This window comes from Synchiropus splendidus, chromosome 3 (genome assembly GCF_027744825.2).
Source record: "Synchiropus splendidus isolate RoL2022-P1 chromosome 3, RoL_Sspl_1.0, whole genome shotgun sequence".
In the NCBI taxonomy this organism is placed as follows: domain Eukaryota; kingdom Metazoa; phylum Chordata; class Actinopteri; order Syngnathiformes; family Callionymidae; genus Synchiropus; species Synchiropus splendidus.
Genome location: NC_071336.1, coordinates 14,828,861 through 14,844,618, shown reverse-complemented (window position 1 = coordinate 14,844,618; position 15,758 = coordinate 14,828,861). Strand labels below are relative to the sequence as shown.

The window sequence follows — 15,758 nt, the reverse complement described above, 5'->3', positions numbered from 1 at the left end:
TGATGTGTGCTGTCCCAGCTGTGTCTTAGTGTTGTTAACTAGGCCGGGCCCTGACCATTGTGGGCTTCGAACTTGTTCCTCGCCTGCATTGGTACTTTGTGCTGACCAAAGCTGTGCTGGAGATCTCACATGCCTTCCCTAATGCTCAACAATACAACAGACAGAGACCAGAGTGACAAGGTGGGAGGAGGCAGTCAGGGGGTCCCAAAACATGACAAGGAAAGACAATAATGAAATAAAAATAGGCAATTACGCATCACACTGTGTGTCATGGATCATCTCGAATGAGTTTCATAGGTGACTGTGTTGAATGTCAACAAGATGCTGTTGCTCATATTATTTCAAGTATTACGTTAAATGTAATTTCTGCTGCTGCTTTTGCATAATGATGAATGCACAAGTTTTTATTACTGAGCAGCCTCTGTTTGAGTTTCTGTGGTAAACCTGTTTTTTATGCATGGAAAAATGTTGCAGAATACAAGTACATTTAATTGCCATCAATAATGGAGTAAAAGTTCACAAATGCATTAAATAATAAACTTGATTAAAGTAGAGGTAATACAAAGCTATACTCTAGTTCAGTAACAAGGTGTTTTACTTCATTACTTTACACCTTTGGAGGTTGTTAATGCATGTTGTGAACATGCTGCATGTATGAGCTGTCAATGCATGAGCTAATAAAGACATTTTTAGTCAAAGAAACCATCTATCCTGTCATTTATTCTATTTGGAATCCTTCACCTCCTCTTATGCAGAAGTCGTCCTTCCAAGAGGAGTCATCTCAAGGAATAGACCCAACACTGCAGAGACAAATAGAAATAATAAACAGACGTTTGATTCTGAAATTGTGTATCAGTCATATTTGTTACTTGGGATGCGGGCCAGTTACATTGTTTTTTTAAGCACGTCACAAGCCAGCAAAGGTTCGTACAGAGTTTTGCCTCTTGGCTCCGCTCTGTCTTCACTACTACACACTCATGACTGACAGTGGCCTCATGACTGAAGGAGCTGCTCACAGCTGCCATTCTCGCAGTCCACCCATCGCTCTCTGGATCACAATAAGAGAATGTGACGATTAATGTCAACAATATTTTTATTGTATTTGTTCATTTTCCTCCAGTAGGCGCTCCTGCACCTCATCTTTCACTCGAGTGTGACAGCCATGTTGATTCAGCGTTCACACGACAGGAAAGTCTCTCTCGGAAATGTGACCGGAATTGATTCCTGTTGGTTCCGATTGAAAGAAGCGCCTGGTAAGACGGACCGACCTGCCACACAATGGAGCGAGCGCTAGTGAAACAAAGAGGAGGGGAGAGAGGGGGAGGGACCATGTCAGCACGTACACCCGGGGGGAGGCGGGGGACGGGAGTGCAGGGAGTGTTCAGCCGGTTCTCCTCTCTCTCTCTCTCTCTCTGTCTGCTGCAGCGGCCATGCTGCTGTCCGGTACCTTCTCCGGCACGTCGCGGTCACCCACCGGTCTAAGCTACCGCCCGCCCACCCCTGCAGCCCGGCCCGGCGCGTAGCGGCTGAATCCACCTGCCGTCGTTGGTTGCGCCGGAACATACCGGAACGGCAGAGAGTGAAGCTCCATAGCAACAAACCGGTTTCACGCCAGCATTGGTAGGTGCCTCCCCCTCGCCCTCCCTGCATGGCAGCTTAGCAGGACAGGGGCGGATGGATGGATGGATGGCTGGATGGATGAACTCGTTCATCTGATGAGGATGAATGAGGTGCAGCTTTTACTGTAATCTCATCTCAACAGTGTGGAAAATGTGGGGCCTTGTAGCAAAATGTTACCCTCGCATGTGCTATTTCACCTTTACCACCTATGTATTTGTGTGGAACTATGGAGATAATAACATCCCACACTGATTTCAATGCATTTTTAGTAGAGCAGCTTCTCCATCAGGCGTCGGTGCCCCTGTGAGTGTCAGGTCTGTGGTCAGTCTGTCATGCAAAGATGCTGAGCTCACCGGTAGACAAAGCGTGACAGTGGAAACACCACGAGGAAGACTGTTTGAGAGCAAGGAGAGGTCGGCATCATGATGCTCTGTGGTCAGGGGAAGTGCAGCCGAGAACAGCTCCTACTTTGAAGTGTTTCAGATAGATATAGTCAGAAATAGTCATTGGAAGATGAGGCTCTGAGTGTGTTGGTGCTGGTGCTCATCTGTCGATCTATCGGTTAAAATACTGTCATTAACTGAGGCGATACTTTTAGCCTGTCTGTGCTTGTCTTCACCACTGTCTATGATCCACCATGGTCATCTAAATTCACTAATCCAGCATGGAATAATCCCACCGCAAAAACTTATTGTCATCAAACAGGAAACCTCTTCATGAATGATGTCTCTTCATGCTTTACCTTTTTGTTTCCAGGCTGACCCAAACAAAGAACACCAGGACCCAGCATCTGTCATATCTTTTCAATGCCCTCACGGAGCATGCACCGTCAGAGCTCATCTGCTGAGCTACATAAACTGGACCAGACTAAGGGGAAATGACGGACGCAGTGCAAGAACACAGGGTCGACAAATTTCTTCACTGTTGAGGCTTGTTGAGCCGTGTGCTTTTACTGAAGCCTCTTCATACGGTATAAAGGATTTCCTTGTCGATGGAGTGATATTATGTAGACAACATGTCGATGAGTAAGACAATCGAGCTGGAGCACTTTGACGAACGTGAAAAGGTACGCAGGGGTCGTTCCACCCGGCCTAAGAGAGATGACTCGACGGGCAGCGCTGGTGGTGGGGGGTCCGGCCCCAGCTCCAGGGCCAGCAGCCTGGTCCCCAGCCCTGCGCACAGCGCCAACTGCAGCTACTATCGAACTCGAACCCTGCAAGCTCTCACCTCAGAGAAGCGAGCTAAAAAGGTGCGCTTCTATCGCAATGGAGACCGGTACTTCAAGGGTCTGGTCTACGCGGTCTCCAGCGATCGGTTCCGCTCCTACGACGCCTTGCTGATGGAGCTGACACGCTCACTGGCAGATAATCTACATCTGCCACAAGGGGTGCGCACCATCTACACCATAGATGGCAGCAAGAAGATCACCAGCATGGACGAGCTGGTGGAAGGTAAGACTCCTTAACTGTATCGACCAACTAAATGATGCAGGTGGCACCACATGTTTAGGGTCATGGGTGTGTACACCAGTCTACCGCACCACTCTTATAAGTGCAATCTAAAATGACAAATGGACTGTCAGCGATCCATTGATTTTTGTCTCTTAAACTTCCTCCAGAGCTTAAGATCCATAGTTCACTTCCTGCCTATTATATTATTTATAATAAAGTGCAAAAGGTCATGGAGCCATCGGAGAGCGTATATTTCTTAATTATAAAAAATGCCAAGTGAATATGTGGTAAACATTTGGCTGTTAAAGATAACTGCTCCAGAAAAGGTGGAGGATGTCAGTGGGGAGCACTTACAAAGTGATCAATGATGTTTGTGCCCGGATCAGTGTCTCATGAGTCGCATCTCTCATCCTGGATCAACTAGCAGTGATTGACACTTTCAATGTGAAAAGCTGAAAAACCTGCCCTTACCCTAAAAACCACTGTTGTCGTCGCCTTACTTTATTCAATATTAATGATACTGTGGAGGGGTAAGCGTTTGCCCTCTTGCATGTCCAAAACGAATCCAGAGTTGAAGCATCATCACTAGTATTGACGTGTGACTTACTGAGAGCTGGAGACAGGAAGCTGTTCAGCCGTAGACTCTCTCCAACTCGTACATTAGTCCTCAGCACTTCAGATCATCCAGTGATGGAGTGTCTCCCCTCCAACCAATTAGAAATGGCTCATTGACGGGACACAGGATCCACATTAGAAGTCGTCAGTATGTGTGGCGGTGGCGAAACAGAGGGAGAAATGATTTAACACAGGAAAACATTTGATGCGGTTTACTGGAGCTGAGTTTACTCTCGTAAATTATGATGCTGATTCAAGCTCTTGTGGATCCATTAGTGCAGAAGCTCAGCCGAAGTTTTGTGAGGGAAATATTACCTTGGTTGAAATTAAAAAGTTTCATTCATGAAGTGCTGTTTTAGAATATTATATTATTATATTATTATATATTATTATATATATTATTATATTATTATATTATTATAACATTTCAGCTTCAATCTTATTGTTTTAGCCTTTCATTCAGTGTTCAGGGGGCCGAGACAAGGACGGTTTTCCACCAAAGTGTTACCTTATAAGACAAGGACGCTTGACATTGTTTTAGATTCATGTTGACGTTATAGAATAAAATAACAAAAAATATGTTCAAAAAAGTATTTCAAAGAAACACGTGTCTGAGAAAATAGTTTTTGTTGATACGTCATTTAGTGTTACTTTTCAGTTAAAAAAATGAGCTGTGTATTGGCAGGAATCTGGCGGTATGATACGCCTCCCAATATAGAAGTGATGATATGATACATCATGATATATTGCAATACTGTAAGCACGGCACCATATTGTAATGTATGCCAACAAGAACATAATTTTAAGGGGCAAAAACTGAATATAGACAACGAATGTTACTCATTCCAAAGCTGTCTGAGTAGCCTCCTCTTGTTCCACATTAGTCATTAGCTGTGATGCTACATTGGAGCAGAGCTGAGATTCATTTGTTCCATAGGTATTTTACTCTTTTTATCTTATAAATTGTACAGATTTCGTCTTTGCTCTCCTCTGAATGCTGTCGAGGCCTGTCTTATCTCTACAGATTCAACCTTCAAAGTGACTACCTAGCGCTGACGTTACAAACCAGGCTTGAACGCTTGTGAAGGTCTTGTCTAATACAAGAGGAAAGTGCCTTAATCTAACTAAAAAAAACCACACAAACATAATCAAGTGTTTATTTATTAAATATTGACTGTGTAGATTAGATTTCAAGTGAATACATATTTTGTTTCACTGCTAAACATCATACAAATATCATACATATTTGAAACATGAAACAGTTTTTTAACAGAACAAAATTGGAAACCTCTTCATTCTTCCCTGGCAGACAAGGAATAGGTGTCTGCGTTTAGCAATTGTGTGTGCCTTTTCATTTGACTCATAACATTTGTCTAAAAAAAGTGCTGATGTTGACATTAAAAACATTTAATGTCTGACGCTGACGGTGAGATCGCAGGTCATATGAAAGTTGATTACGGGCCACAAAGTCAGATCAGCTTTCAAAAGTCGCGAGATATTAGTTTCTTAATCTCAGTGTTAATCCTGAAATGTGAGGCTATGGCAGTGTGTTAGAGCGGGTGTGACTTGAAGGCCTAGCTGAGAGTGCTAAGTCCATTTCATGGTGATGATGGTGTCCTGAAAGCAGTTGCCCTTTTGCCTGAAAACTGAACGTTTGAAATGATGGGAAGAGAAAGGGTATATTTCAGGACAACTTAATGCTAAATAGAGTGCAACGTGCTTGTGTATTTTTGTGTGTGGATTTAGGGCAGGTGCAGCTGATGGCTATGAAGAGGAGAGGTGTGCATGTGTCTCATTCAGATGGGGAGGTTCTCTGTGTGTGTGAGCCAGAGAGAGAGAGAGCGAGAGGGGAGGCAGTGAGGCGAACAGAATTGTCAGACTCGAGGCGTTTTACCTACATCAGGAGAAGAAGAAAAAAGTCTGTGATCTGTAGTAATAGTCAGGTGCATCTGATTACTACAAACAAGAGTAAACATGAACAAACACACATTTTTAAAATGCTATTTTCTTGTTGCACAGGCGAGTGTTATGTATGTGCCTCAAACGAGCCTTTTCGCAAGGTGGACTATACAAAGATTACCGTCCCCAACTGGAAGCCAGGAGCCAGCTCTGGGAGCGCCGCAGCAAGCTCGACGCGGTCATCCACAACGTCGACCGGGGTCTCCACCAACGCTCCCGCGGGAGTCAAGGAGCGCCCCGAGGGCAGGGAAGGGCGGGAAAGCAAAGACTATATCAAGCCCAAGCTGGTGACGGTGATTCGTAGCGGCGTGAAGCCTCGCAAGGCGGTGAGGATCCTGCTGAACAAGAAGACGGCCCACTCCTTTGACCAGGTTCTAGCGGACATCACTGAGGCGATCAAGTTGGACTCTGGCGCTGTGAAGAGGTTGTACACGTTGGATGGAAAACAGGTGACAGTTAAACTGCATGGCACTACAGTGTATTTCATGAGTAAGCAGCCGTTGAAGCTCTGACTAAATTACAGTCTGAGCAGTGAGCCATCAGCTAACAATTCAGTGGACACTTGATGTTTCCACTCTTCTCCTACCATTTATTTGACCTCTGCAAGTTTTATGAGGTGACTGAGATGTCAAACCTGAGGGGCCACATCCGACCAGTGTTATAATAGTATAATAGTAGAGTAATAGTAGACGATCCGTATCAGTTATAATATTAACAGGAATTGTTAAGATCACATTAGAATTCCTGATCAGTCCGTTTGAGAAAAGATTCTTCTTTTGTTCTTCTCTGACTGGATTTAGGTCCTCTAGTGTCAGAGAGCTGGATAGGCAACCAGACTGCTTCCTAAATAAATGAACGTTGCATCCTGTTTGCCCTAAAGTCCAAACCAGATTCTCTATTCCATGCCACATAATTCTGATGGCACAATTCCACCAAGTAAGAGACAAACCACGTTTTATCATCTCTTATAATATGAGTATACAAAGATGACAGGTGGAACATGGAAGGTCTGCAATATTCGGTTCATGAGCTAGAAGTCTTCAGCACAACAGCAGTTGGGGCGTCTCTGATCTGACCAAAAACTAGTGTTGTAGCTCTGCAATTGAGTTAAGGATTTAAATACATCAACTGTTCAGTGGTGCATCTATTTTTATCCAGACACACGTGAACAGGTTCTCCTCTATTGAAGTTGAAGATAAGAGTGAAAAAGTGACTGGCGCGATGCAGAAAAGCAGAGCTGCCACTGAACACCAGACTCAGTCTGATATTTTGATAACAGTGACTCTTGACTGATTGCGCCTCTTCTTAACTTGGTTCTAGACGACTAAAATAGAAGAGTAATTTCATATTGGCCGACCCATGTTGCTTGGTAGTGTGTTTCAGGGCAAGCACACGGCTGACAAGATTATTATGACTCATAATAAAGGCCTATTTTAGCTGCTCCACTCATCCAAATAAAACACGAGTGGTAGTGCACTTGTATTTTGGGCATCCAATCGTTCACACACCCTGTCACTTGGGACTTTGGTAACTATGGTAACCAGAATTCTGGCCTGTACATTTGCACAAAATTGCAAGGGGTTTAATACAAGTAAATCACATTCATATATCCAACACAGTTACAGTATATAGCGAACGTAATGCTGTTTTTATTATTTTATTTAAAAAAAAAGCCTTATACTGTATGTCTGGGACACTATCAACAACAACAATAAAACAACAATGGGCAAGAGGTCAGAGGTGTGCTCTGAAGAATGCTGGTGGATCATGCTTTATTGCCATATATCCAATCGTCTCGAAGGTTCTTACACGGCGGCCAGTTTGATTCTAGAGTGACAGAAACACTCGCTAACTGATGGATGTTTTGTGTGCTTCCGTGCAGCTGACCTGTCTGCAGGACTTCTTCGGGGACGACGACGTCTTCATGGCATGTGGGCCGGAGAAGTTTCGCTATGCTCAGGATGATTTTGTGCTGACTCACAGCAGTAAGACGCCAGCCTTTGTCAACGGTGAGACAGCGTTCAGCCGCTGTTCTACTTGGTTGCTGATCCCCAGGGCAACCAACTTCACTGAGTGTCCATTTCTATAGAAGTTGTTTTCAACTGAACCTGCCTTTATACGTGCATGTTTCCAAGCTACTTCTTACATTTCCTCCTCTCCTTTCTGTGCTGCCAAAGAGTGCAAAGCTAAGGTGTCCCGCTCAAGCGCTCCCCAGAAAACACCCAAAACCCCCGCAGGCCTCGGCTTGTCCTCCTCTAAGACTCCACCTAAAATACAGACCAAGACCAAGTCAACAGGTTCAAGTAAGGTTCATCACATCTCTTCAATTCAAGTGATTGGAAAAGTACTTTTCCAACAGTTAAAAACAAGCGTCCATTTCAATTCTCTGCAGCCAATGAGGCGTCAGGATCACAGCCAGCTGGCAAGTCTTCCAGGTCCAGTCCTTCCCCTACCAGTCCTGGATCACGTCGAAGCCTCAAGGTCTGACTTCAGTCTCATGCAATGCTGCAAATATTCAAAATACAATTTTGTATTATGTATTATGGCAATGACTGATGAAACAATGGCGACTCAGTGCACATTCTCTTCAGCAGGAAGAGCAGTGGAAGAGGTTTCCCTTTTAATAATTAATTAACCACAATTAATCTCATGCTATTAGACACAAGAATGAGCAAATTTAAGTTGTTCACATCAGCTTAAACATCAGAGAGGAAGTGTTCCACTGAAGAGTCGACAACACAACTGTGCTTCTGCACTGGAGTTTTTGGTCCATCACCACAATTCGACAGTTCCAGTAGAGATAAACTGAATGAACTGAAGAGCCCATTGTTTCATCTCTATAAAAGACCCTCATCCCTCAGCACTGTATTCATATTGAAAACATTGTGTCCAGATTTCTCCTCGCCGCTCTTCCTCGACTGACGTCAACGGCGACGCGGAACAGCATGACGATTCCACAGTTGAAGGTGTGTGATCACATGGATCGAAAATGTGTCCTGAGTTTGAAAAGGCCATTTTAAAACTGAACTTAGTGGTAAACAGAGGAGGAATCTAAGGTGAGACCTTTGAGATGAGCTCATCTGCATGGCCAGTCAAAGATGTTTCTCTCCTGCCACCTTTCTTGTGACAGATTGTTACCAAGTGCATAAGTTAGAGGCGGAGGAGCTGTTGTCTGACAATCTAACATCATCCCTGCTCCACAGTCAACGGAAATCGCTCCGTTTCCTCCTCCATGATAAACGAAAAATACAAGATCGGTAAAGTCATCGGAGATGGAAACTTTGCTGTGGTGAAGGAGTGTGTTGAGAGGTACACATGCCTAATTCTTCCTTCATTATTAAGACAAAATACGCATTTGATATTACGCTAGCGTGCTATGTCAGTTGAACCATGAAAATGTTCTGATTTGGTCTGCAGGTCGACAGGGCAGGAGTATGCTTTGAAGATCATAGACAAGGCTCGATGCTGTGGGAAGGTATCTATCTATCTATCTATCTATCTATCTATCTATCTATCTATCTATCTATCTATCTATCTATCTATCTATCTATCTATCTATCTATCTATCTATCTATCATCTATCTATCTAGATAGATATCTATCTATCTATACATCTATCTATCTATCTATCTATCTATCTATCTATCTATCTATCTATCTATCTATCTATCTATCTATCTATACATCTATCTATCTATCGATCTATCTATCTATCTGTCTATCTATCTATCTGTCTGTCTGTCTGTCTGTCTGTCTGTCTATCTATCTATCTATCTATACATCTATCTATCTATCGATCTATCTGTCTATCTATCTGTCTATCTATCTATCTGTCTATCTGTCTGTCTGTCTGTCTGTCTATCTATCTATCTATCTATCCATCTTTATGAACCATTTTGTGTGTTGTCAGGAGCACCTGATAGAAAACGAGGTGGCAGTGTTGCGGCGGGTCCGACATCCGAGCATCATCCAACTGATTGAGGTTGACGAAACGCCGTCTCAGCTGTTCCTGGTCATGGAGCTAGTCAAGGTGCTTCCTTCACTCCTCCACCTGGTTGCTGTCGAGCACAAATAAATGCGCCTCTCCCTTCCTCCAACAGGGCGGCGATCTGTTTGATGCCATAACGTCGTCCACAAAGTACAGCGAGCATGACGCCAGCGCCATGGTGTTCAACCTGGCCGGAGCTGTGAAGTATCTGCACCGCATGAACATAGTCCACCGAGATATTAAACCAGAGAACCTGCTGGTGCTGAGGTTTTCCTTCAAATTTTACTGTGCTGTTGCGATTCATCAATGCTAAAACGTCTGTGCTGCAGGTGTGTGAGTATCCGGACGGCACCAAGTCTTTGAAGCTGGGTGACTTTGGTTTGGCGACTGTGGTGGAAGGACCGCTGTACACGGTGTGTGGAACGCCGACGTACGTAGCTCCTGAGATCATCGCTGAGACGGGGTAGGAGATGAAGCTTTTATAAGGCAGGAAGTACACTTTACATAATAAACCTGATGTGTTGTGCAGTTATGGCCTAAAGGTTGACATCTGGGCAGCAGGCGTCATCGCTTACATCCTTCTCTGTGGATTCCCTCCATTCCGAAGGTAAAAAAAAAAAACAAAACGGCTCATCATACCTTCTGGAATTACACATTCAGACATTTTTAAAATATTAGAATTATGTATTATGAGATTACATGAAAACTGTGCTTGAAACTCACTTTTTCAGCACTTGTGAAATGGATCTGGCTTGGTCATGTTTTCGTATGTGATTTGCAACAGTTTCACTGTGAATGCTTTCAAACCTGAGTGTCACACGGTGTCTGTACCTCCTCCGCAGTGAGAACAATGTCCAGGAGGAGTTGTTCGATCAGATCCTCAGAGGGAAGCTGGAATTTCCGTCTCCTGACTGGGACACCATCAGTCTCCCTGCCAAGGTGACACGCACTTAGAATGGTCATTAAAACAAATGTAACTGAACTATTGATGCCACGGAAATAAGCTGCAATGTGATTGAATTACAGTGCAGTTGATGTGTTGAGCTCATTGTTATATCATCTTAAGAAAAGGGAGCGGAGATATATTCAAGCCAATGTATTTGCAAAAGAAATAAGTTATCTGTGAATTTTCAAACACACAAGCAGGAACATGGTGTATTTCAGGAGTTAAGAACTTGATGTTGGATAGCTCACCTAATGTGAACCACCAGGCCGCCCAGAACGTACGGCGCCAGTTTTGAAGACACTCTTGCTGTCAAGACCACCTCATCACTTATGAAAACAAATGTATTGATATCCATCTTTTATGCCTGCACTTCTCAGATGCTGATCAGTCAGATGCTGCAAGTGAACGTTGATGCCCGTTTTACCGCGGAGGAGGTTTTGTCTCACCCCTGGGTCACGGTAAGACAAACTGCTCGGGATTAACCCTCATATTTGTGTCGAACCCGTCGATGAATATCTATTGATGTCTAATTTATTATGATATAATTTATTACGATATCTTGATGGAAGTCGAAGGGCACTGGTCCATCATGTGTCTTACTAAAAAAGTAGTTCAGGTGTCTGCAGTCTCATTTGTTTATGAAGCTATTTATGGACTGTTGTCTGGTTTGTATCCGGATTGTGATGATTTTCCTCTGTACTGGCAGGACGAAGCACCTGTGGACTCCAACACTGTGAGCAGCAACGAAGAGCTGACACATTTAGACACGCTGGAACCAGAAACAGAGTCGCCAGTACTGGAAACCAAACAAATCCCCTCCCCCTTGGTGTAGACCACTCTGCCTTCACCTGGGAACTTTGTCCAGTTGGAAAAAAGACAAACTCCATTTCCATTCATTCTTGAGAGAGAAAACAACCTCTGTCTCAATCTGACAATGATTCTTTTAACTCTTGTCCTCAGCATGTGGATGACACAACTCTTGAGAAAACAGAAACATCTCCCACCAAACACTCTTGTATGCTCCGGTTCCAGATTGTTCCAGATGTCCATTCTTGGTACACTTGAAGCCACCTCACTGCAAAGTGCTGACCGTGACCGGATCAACACTGAGGCAACATGAAGGTCCTCCTGAGGGCCAACCCATTGTCTTGTTCCTGTAAGTGACCCTTAACTGCAGGCGACGCGAAGGCACCACAAGGATACTTTTACTTGGACTGACTTTTTCATTCTTTTGTCGTGCCGACTTTTTAGCAACCAGAATGTCTTCCAATTATTCTGGGAAACCTCCCGCATCCCCTTGCCTTCATCCTCCCGTTCTCCTCCTTTTCCTAACTCTGACTTGCTACCCACCAACCCGAGGAGATTCAAGCACTGTGCCTGTTTACGCTCTCAGCCGGTTCAACCTTCACAACTCAAGTTTGGCACATGCCACACACAGCACATACCACACACTGGCTGCAATGTTGGGTGCTTAGGCTGCTTTGGCTTCTCAAGTAGGAGGACTATTTTGATGCGGCTGATCTGCAGGTCTATTTCTTCTATCAGGCCGGAAACACACTCTAAAGTGAGGCGCTCTGGTTTTATTGCGAACCTTCACCATACTTCTACTCAGCTATCAAACTTGTCGTGATATGTTATTTTACGCTCATGGTCCAAACAATCCATCTAGATCAGGGGTGGGCAGCAGCATTTTCTTAGGGGCCACGTTATATAGTGTGAGAAATGTGAGGGACAGAAGCAAAACAATCATATTAAATCTGAAAAAAAATCTAAAATACTAAAATTCTTAAATATTATAAAATAGAAAAAAGTGTCATTATTTCAGCATTTTCTTTAAATACTCTCAATATAAATTATCAATATTTGAAGATCCTTTTAAGCGGTGGATATCTGGGGGGTAGAAGACTGTGTCAAGCCTGTTTTAAAGGAACGTAGTCACAAGGTATTCATTTATTTTCAGGACCAAGACATGCTGTTAAATTAGCATTGCTCATTAAAATAATTAAAATTCAAAAGACGGAAAAGAAGGTTGAAGTTATCTTTAGAATTAGTAATGGGTGATAAATGTAAAAAACTCACGTGCCCCTGGGTCGCCCGCCTCTGGTCTAGATAAATCAGATAAGGATGGCAAACAACATTGCATAGAAGGAAGCCTTGAAGTTGAAGTCTAAAACGGCAGTAAAAATACAGTGAAAGCTGAACGTGGTTATCTAAAGGGGCCCTATCCTGCACTCACTTCCCTCCTGACTTAATTCTTGCTCCTCTCTGAAATCTCAGGACAGCACACACCTCAACGCTCCATGTGACCTCCAGTCTGATGTCTCATCGATCGTCTCTGCTGTGGCCAGAGGATCTGACAGACTGACCCCCTGTATATCATTTTAAAATGCATATCTGATACAATCTTTTCTCACTTGTGCTATTTATAGTTACTGAGACTTCTATTCAGTCTTTGTTTGGCTTGATGGAGAAATGGCTATTCAGAATCTTCAGTATAGTTCAGACTTTGTTTGGTCAGACTCACGCAAGTATGGGCCTTGACGGATCTGAACAGAGTAGGCAGGAGACAACACCGAAGTTTAGTGGGAAGGTGGAGGACAAGATTTTCTGCTTTACATTATTTGGATTTCATTAAAAGGAACTCACTGCATGTTTGTGCCGTACGAGACGTTAGAGGGGAGATTCCATGGACCATGATGCTTGCTGATGATATAGTGATCTGACGGGAGTAAAGATGAGTGGAGAAAGTGGAGAGGTGGAAGTACATAAACAAGTAAACGAGACAGTACACGTGTGTAAACATGAGAAAGGTATAGAGAAAACAGATGAGTTCAAGTGTTTGGGATCAGCCATACAGTGTGATGGACAGAGATTAAAGAAGGCGAAGAAGAAAGTGCAGGCAGATTGGAACGACTGTCAGGGGTGATATATGACGAGTGTTAGCTGGGCTCCAGTATGATTTAAACCCCCCTGAATTGAGCAAGTTAGGGCCCCTTTTAATCCATTTAGCTGATCCACAAAACACATTTTCACCAGGATTCTTTGGACCCCACTAGAACTGAGCATTAGTTATCTCTTTTGTGAATGTGAAAAAAAATGTTCAAGTTATCTCAACTGCTCACAATAACGTAGCTCAAGGACACATTTCAAAGTCCTCACTGGCTTCCACCAGCAGTGTGCAAACCCCGAGCCCTGTCTCTTCTCCCCTGCCGCCGTCTACAGAGGATATGTAAATACTGTGTACATAAATATGTTTGTCTGTTGGTGTCTGTCGATTTGTGTGAAAGTCAATGTGAAGTAGTGAAACAGTAGCAGTTTTAGAAAAGGGTGAGAAACAATCCCATGACATCGATGAGGAAGAGCATTTTAAAAAAAAACAGGGTGTCAGTGTTCCTGCAATCATTCAGGCACCGAGTTGTGTACTGATCTTAGTAGCAAATGTTTAGTAACAATACCATCAATCTGTTGCAGTTTGTGTGGAAATGGTACATCAATCATGTGTATGCGCGTGTGTGTTTGGGGATCAGGAACACATCACTGTGTCATTTCCATGGCCTCACAAGTGTGAGCAACATTGGAAGGGGGGTCACTTGTTTTTGAAAAAAACTTGAAAAGTAGCATTCTAGAGTAATGCGTCCACCTTATGCAGTGTTATGACCTTTATGCTTTCCATGGCCTTGACCTTTAGAGTAGTACCACTGGTTTAGAATTTGGCAAAAATGACCTGTTTCTATGAACCTCGCACAGGTCTGGATTAGAGAAGATGAAGGTAGCTTCAGTTCATGGCTCACTCCACTTATAATGGTGGTTATTTAGGATCCAACAGAGAGTTGTTGGCCAGTTTGGTCGCTCTAAAGATAATACATTGTGCCAGTAACTATTATTCACACCTCAGATATCACGTGTGCTCCAAACACAGTCAGAACAACGTAAGCCGAATTCTACTAACCAGTGGTTTGACCTTCTCTGCCTGCTAAAAACCCAATCGTCTTAACTCTCTTTGCTTTAAACCAAACAAAGCCTTGTGTTGACGCTCTTGGAGCCACGTCTGGGTTGACTTGGAACGAGAATTTACTTTTCAACTGAGAATTTACTTACATCGACAATTAAGGTGACTTTGAACAGCAACGATTCAGCCATAGCACAGGTCAAGAGATGGATCCACCACTCCAGGTTTCAGTGCACATTTTTCTACAAATTTAAATAAATATTAAAGCATAAAAAAACAGGTTTAAAAAAAAAAATTGGCAGTGGTGGAAGTGCTTGACCGGCCAATAGTAACCCTTGAGTTTTGACAAACCAGATCTGCAACTATGAAAACTGTACAATTTATTGCTTCAAATTCAACAGATGCTCTGGACTTTTTTCAGACAGTGACTGACCAGTGCACGACTCAGAGGAGTGTTGTTGCTGTCACCCGTACGTGAAGGAACGTCTCCAGTATTTAGTCAATTCCTCCAACTGTGTCATTTTTAACCCATGCATTTGAAGTATTGCAACAATGTCTCGACACATTCTAAGGGTTTGACCCGGACGGCTGGTAAAAAGGCCCTGCTCGTGTGTGTATGATCATTCCACCGCATGCCTCATTTTATACAGAAGTGATGCTTTTTTTATGCAGTAGACAGACAAACCAGTTTTTCTCTCGTGTGAAACAACCTCAGCTTTAGTTTTCAACTCATCCTGTCGTACATTTGGCTCAGACGTTTAACCTGGCAGCTAAACAAGACTTTCACTGTTTGCCAGTTGATTTCTGGGAAATACCAAGTCTTTAGTCAAACTAGTCTGGGATAACAGTAGCGAGAGGGTGGTGTTTTTGAGGGCATGTTGTAGATATGTTTTAACAATGATGTGTCATGTGACGTGTGTCTGTGGAGATCTGGGTCTGGGTGTTCCCGCCAATTCATATCAAGAGAGGATTCTCTCAACTGTGAAAATAAAACTGATGCAGTGACTCTGAGCTTTTTATTCGGGTGTCATCGGGTCATTTTCACTCTTTTTACATGTTTCCAGATATTGCTTCTCCAAACTGCTACTGTATTTATAGTACAAACTGACCCCATTATAGCTGTCAGTGGTGGACTCATGAGTGAGGGTTCATGGTGGGCAGGCACAGAGATGAGGAAAAGATGAAGGAGGGAACAAAACAGGTGATGTTTACTAAAGTGACTGGAATGAA

The 15,758-nt window shown here is 43.4% G+C and overlaps 1 protein-coding gene across 1 annotated transcript; it reads left to right on the top strand.

The window, feature by feature from the left end:
- Positions 1–1,119: 1,119 nt before the first annotated feature.
- LOC128756035 (serine/threonine-protein kinase DCLK2-like) lies at positions 1,120–15,525 on the top strand. The gene is made up of 17 exons (XM_053860166.1): positions 1,120–1,253; positions 1,426–1,620; positions 2,377–3,071; positions 5,706–6,094; positions 7,528–7,654; positions 7,823–7,948; positions 8,038–8,126; positions 8,539–8,611; positions 8,849–8,954; positions 9,063–9,120; positions 9,556–9,675; positions 9,746–9,892; positions 9,963–10,096; positions 10,163–10,240; positions 10,476–10,572; positions 10,957–11,037; positions 11,286–15,525. Exons 3-17 carry the CDS (start codon positions 2,636–2,638, stop codon positions 11,409–11,411), a joined length of 2,187 nt encoding a protein of 728 aa, XP_053716141.1. The 5' UTR covers positions 1,120–1,253; positions 1,426–1,620; positions 2,377–2,635; the 3' UTR covers positions 11,412–15,525.
- Positions 15,526–15,758: the final 233 nt, after the last annotated feature.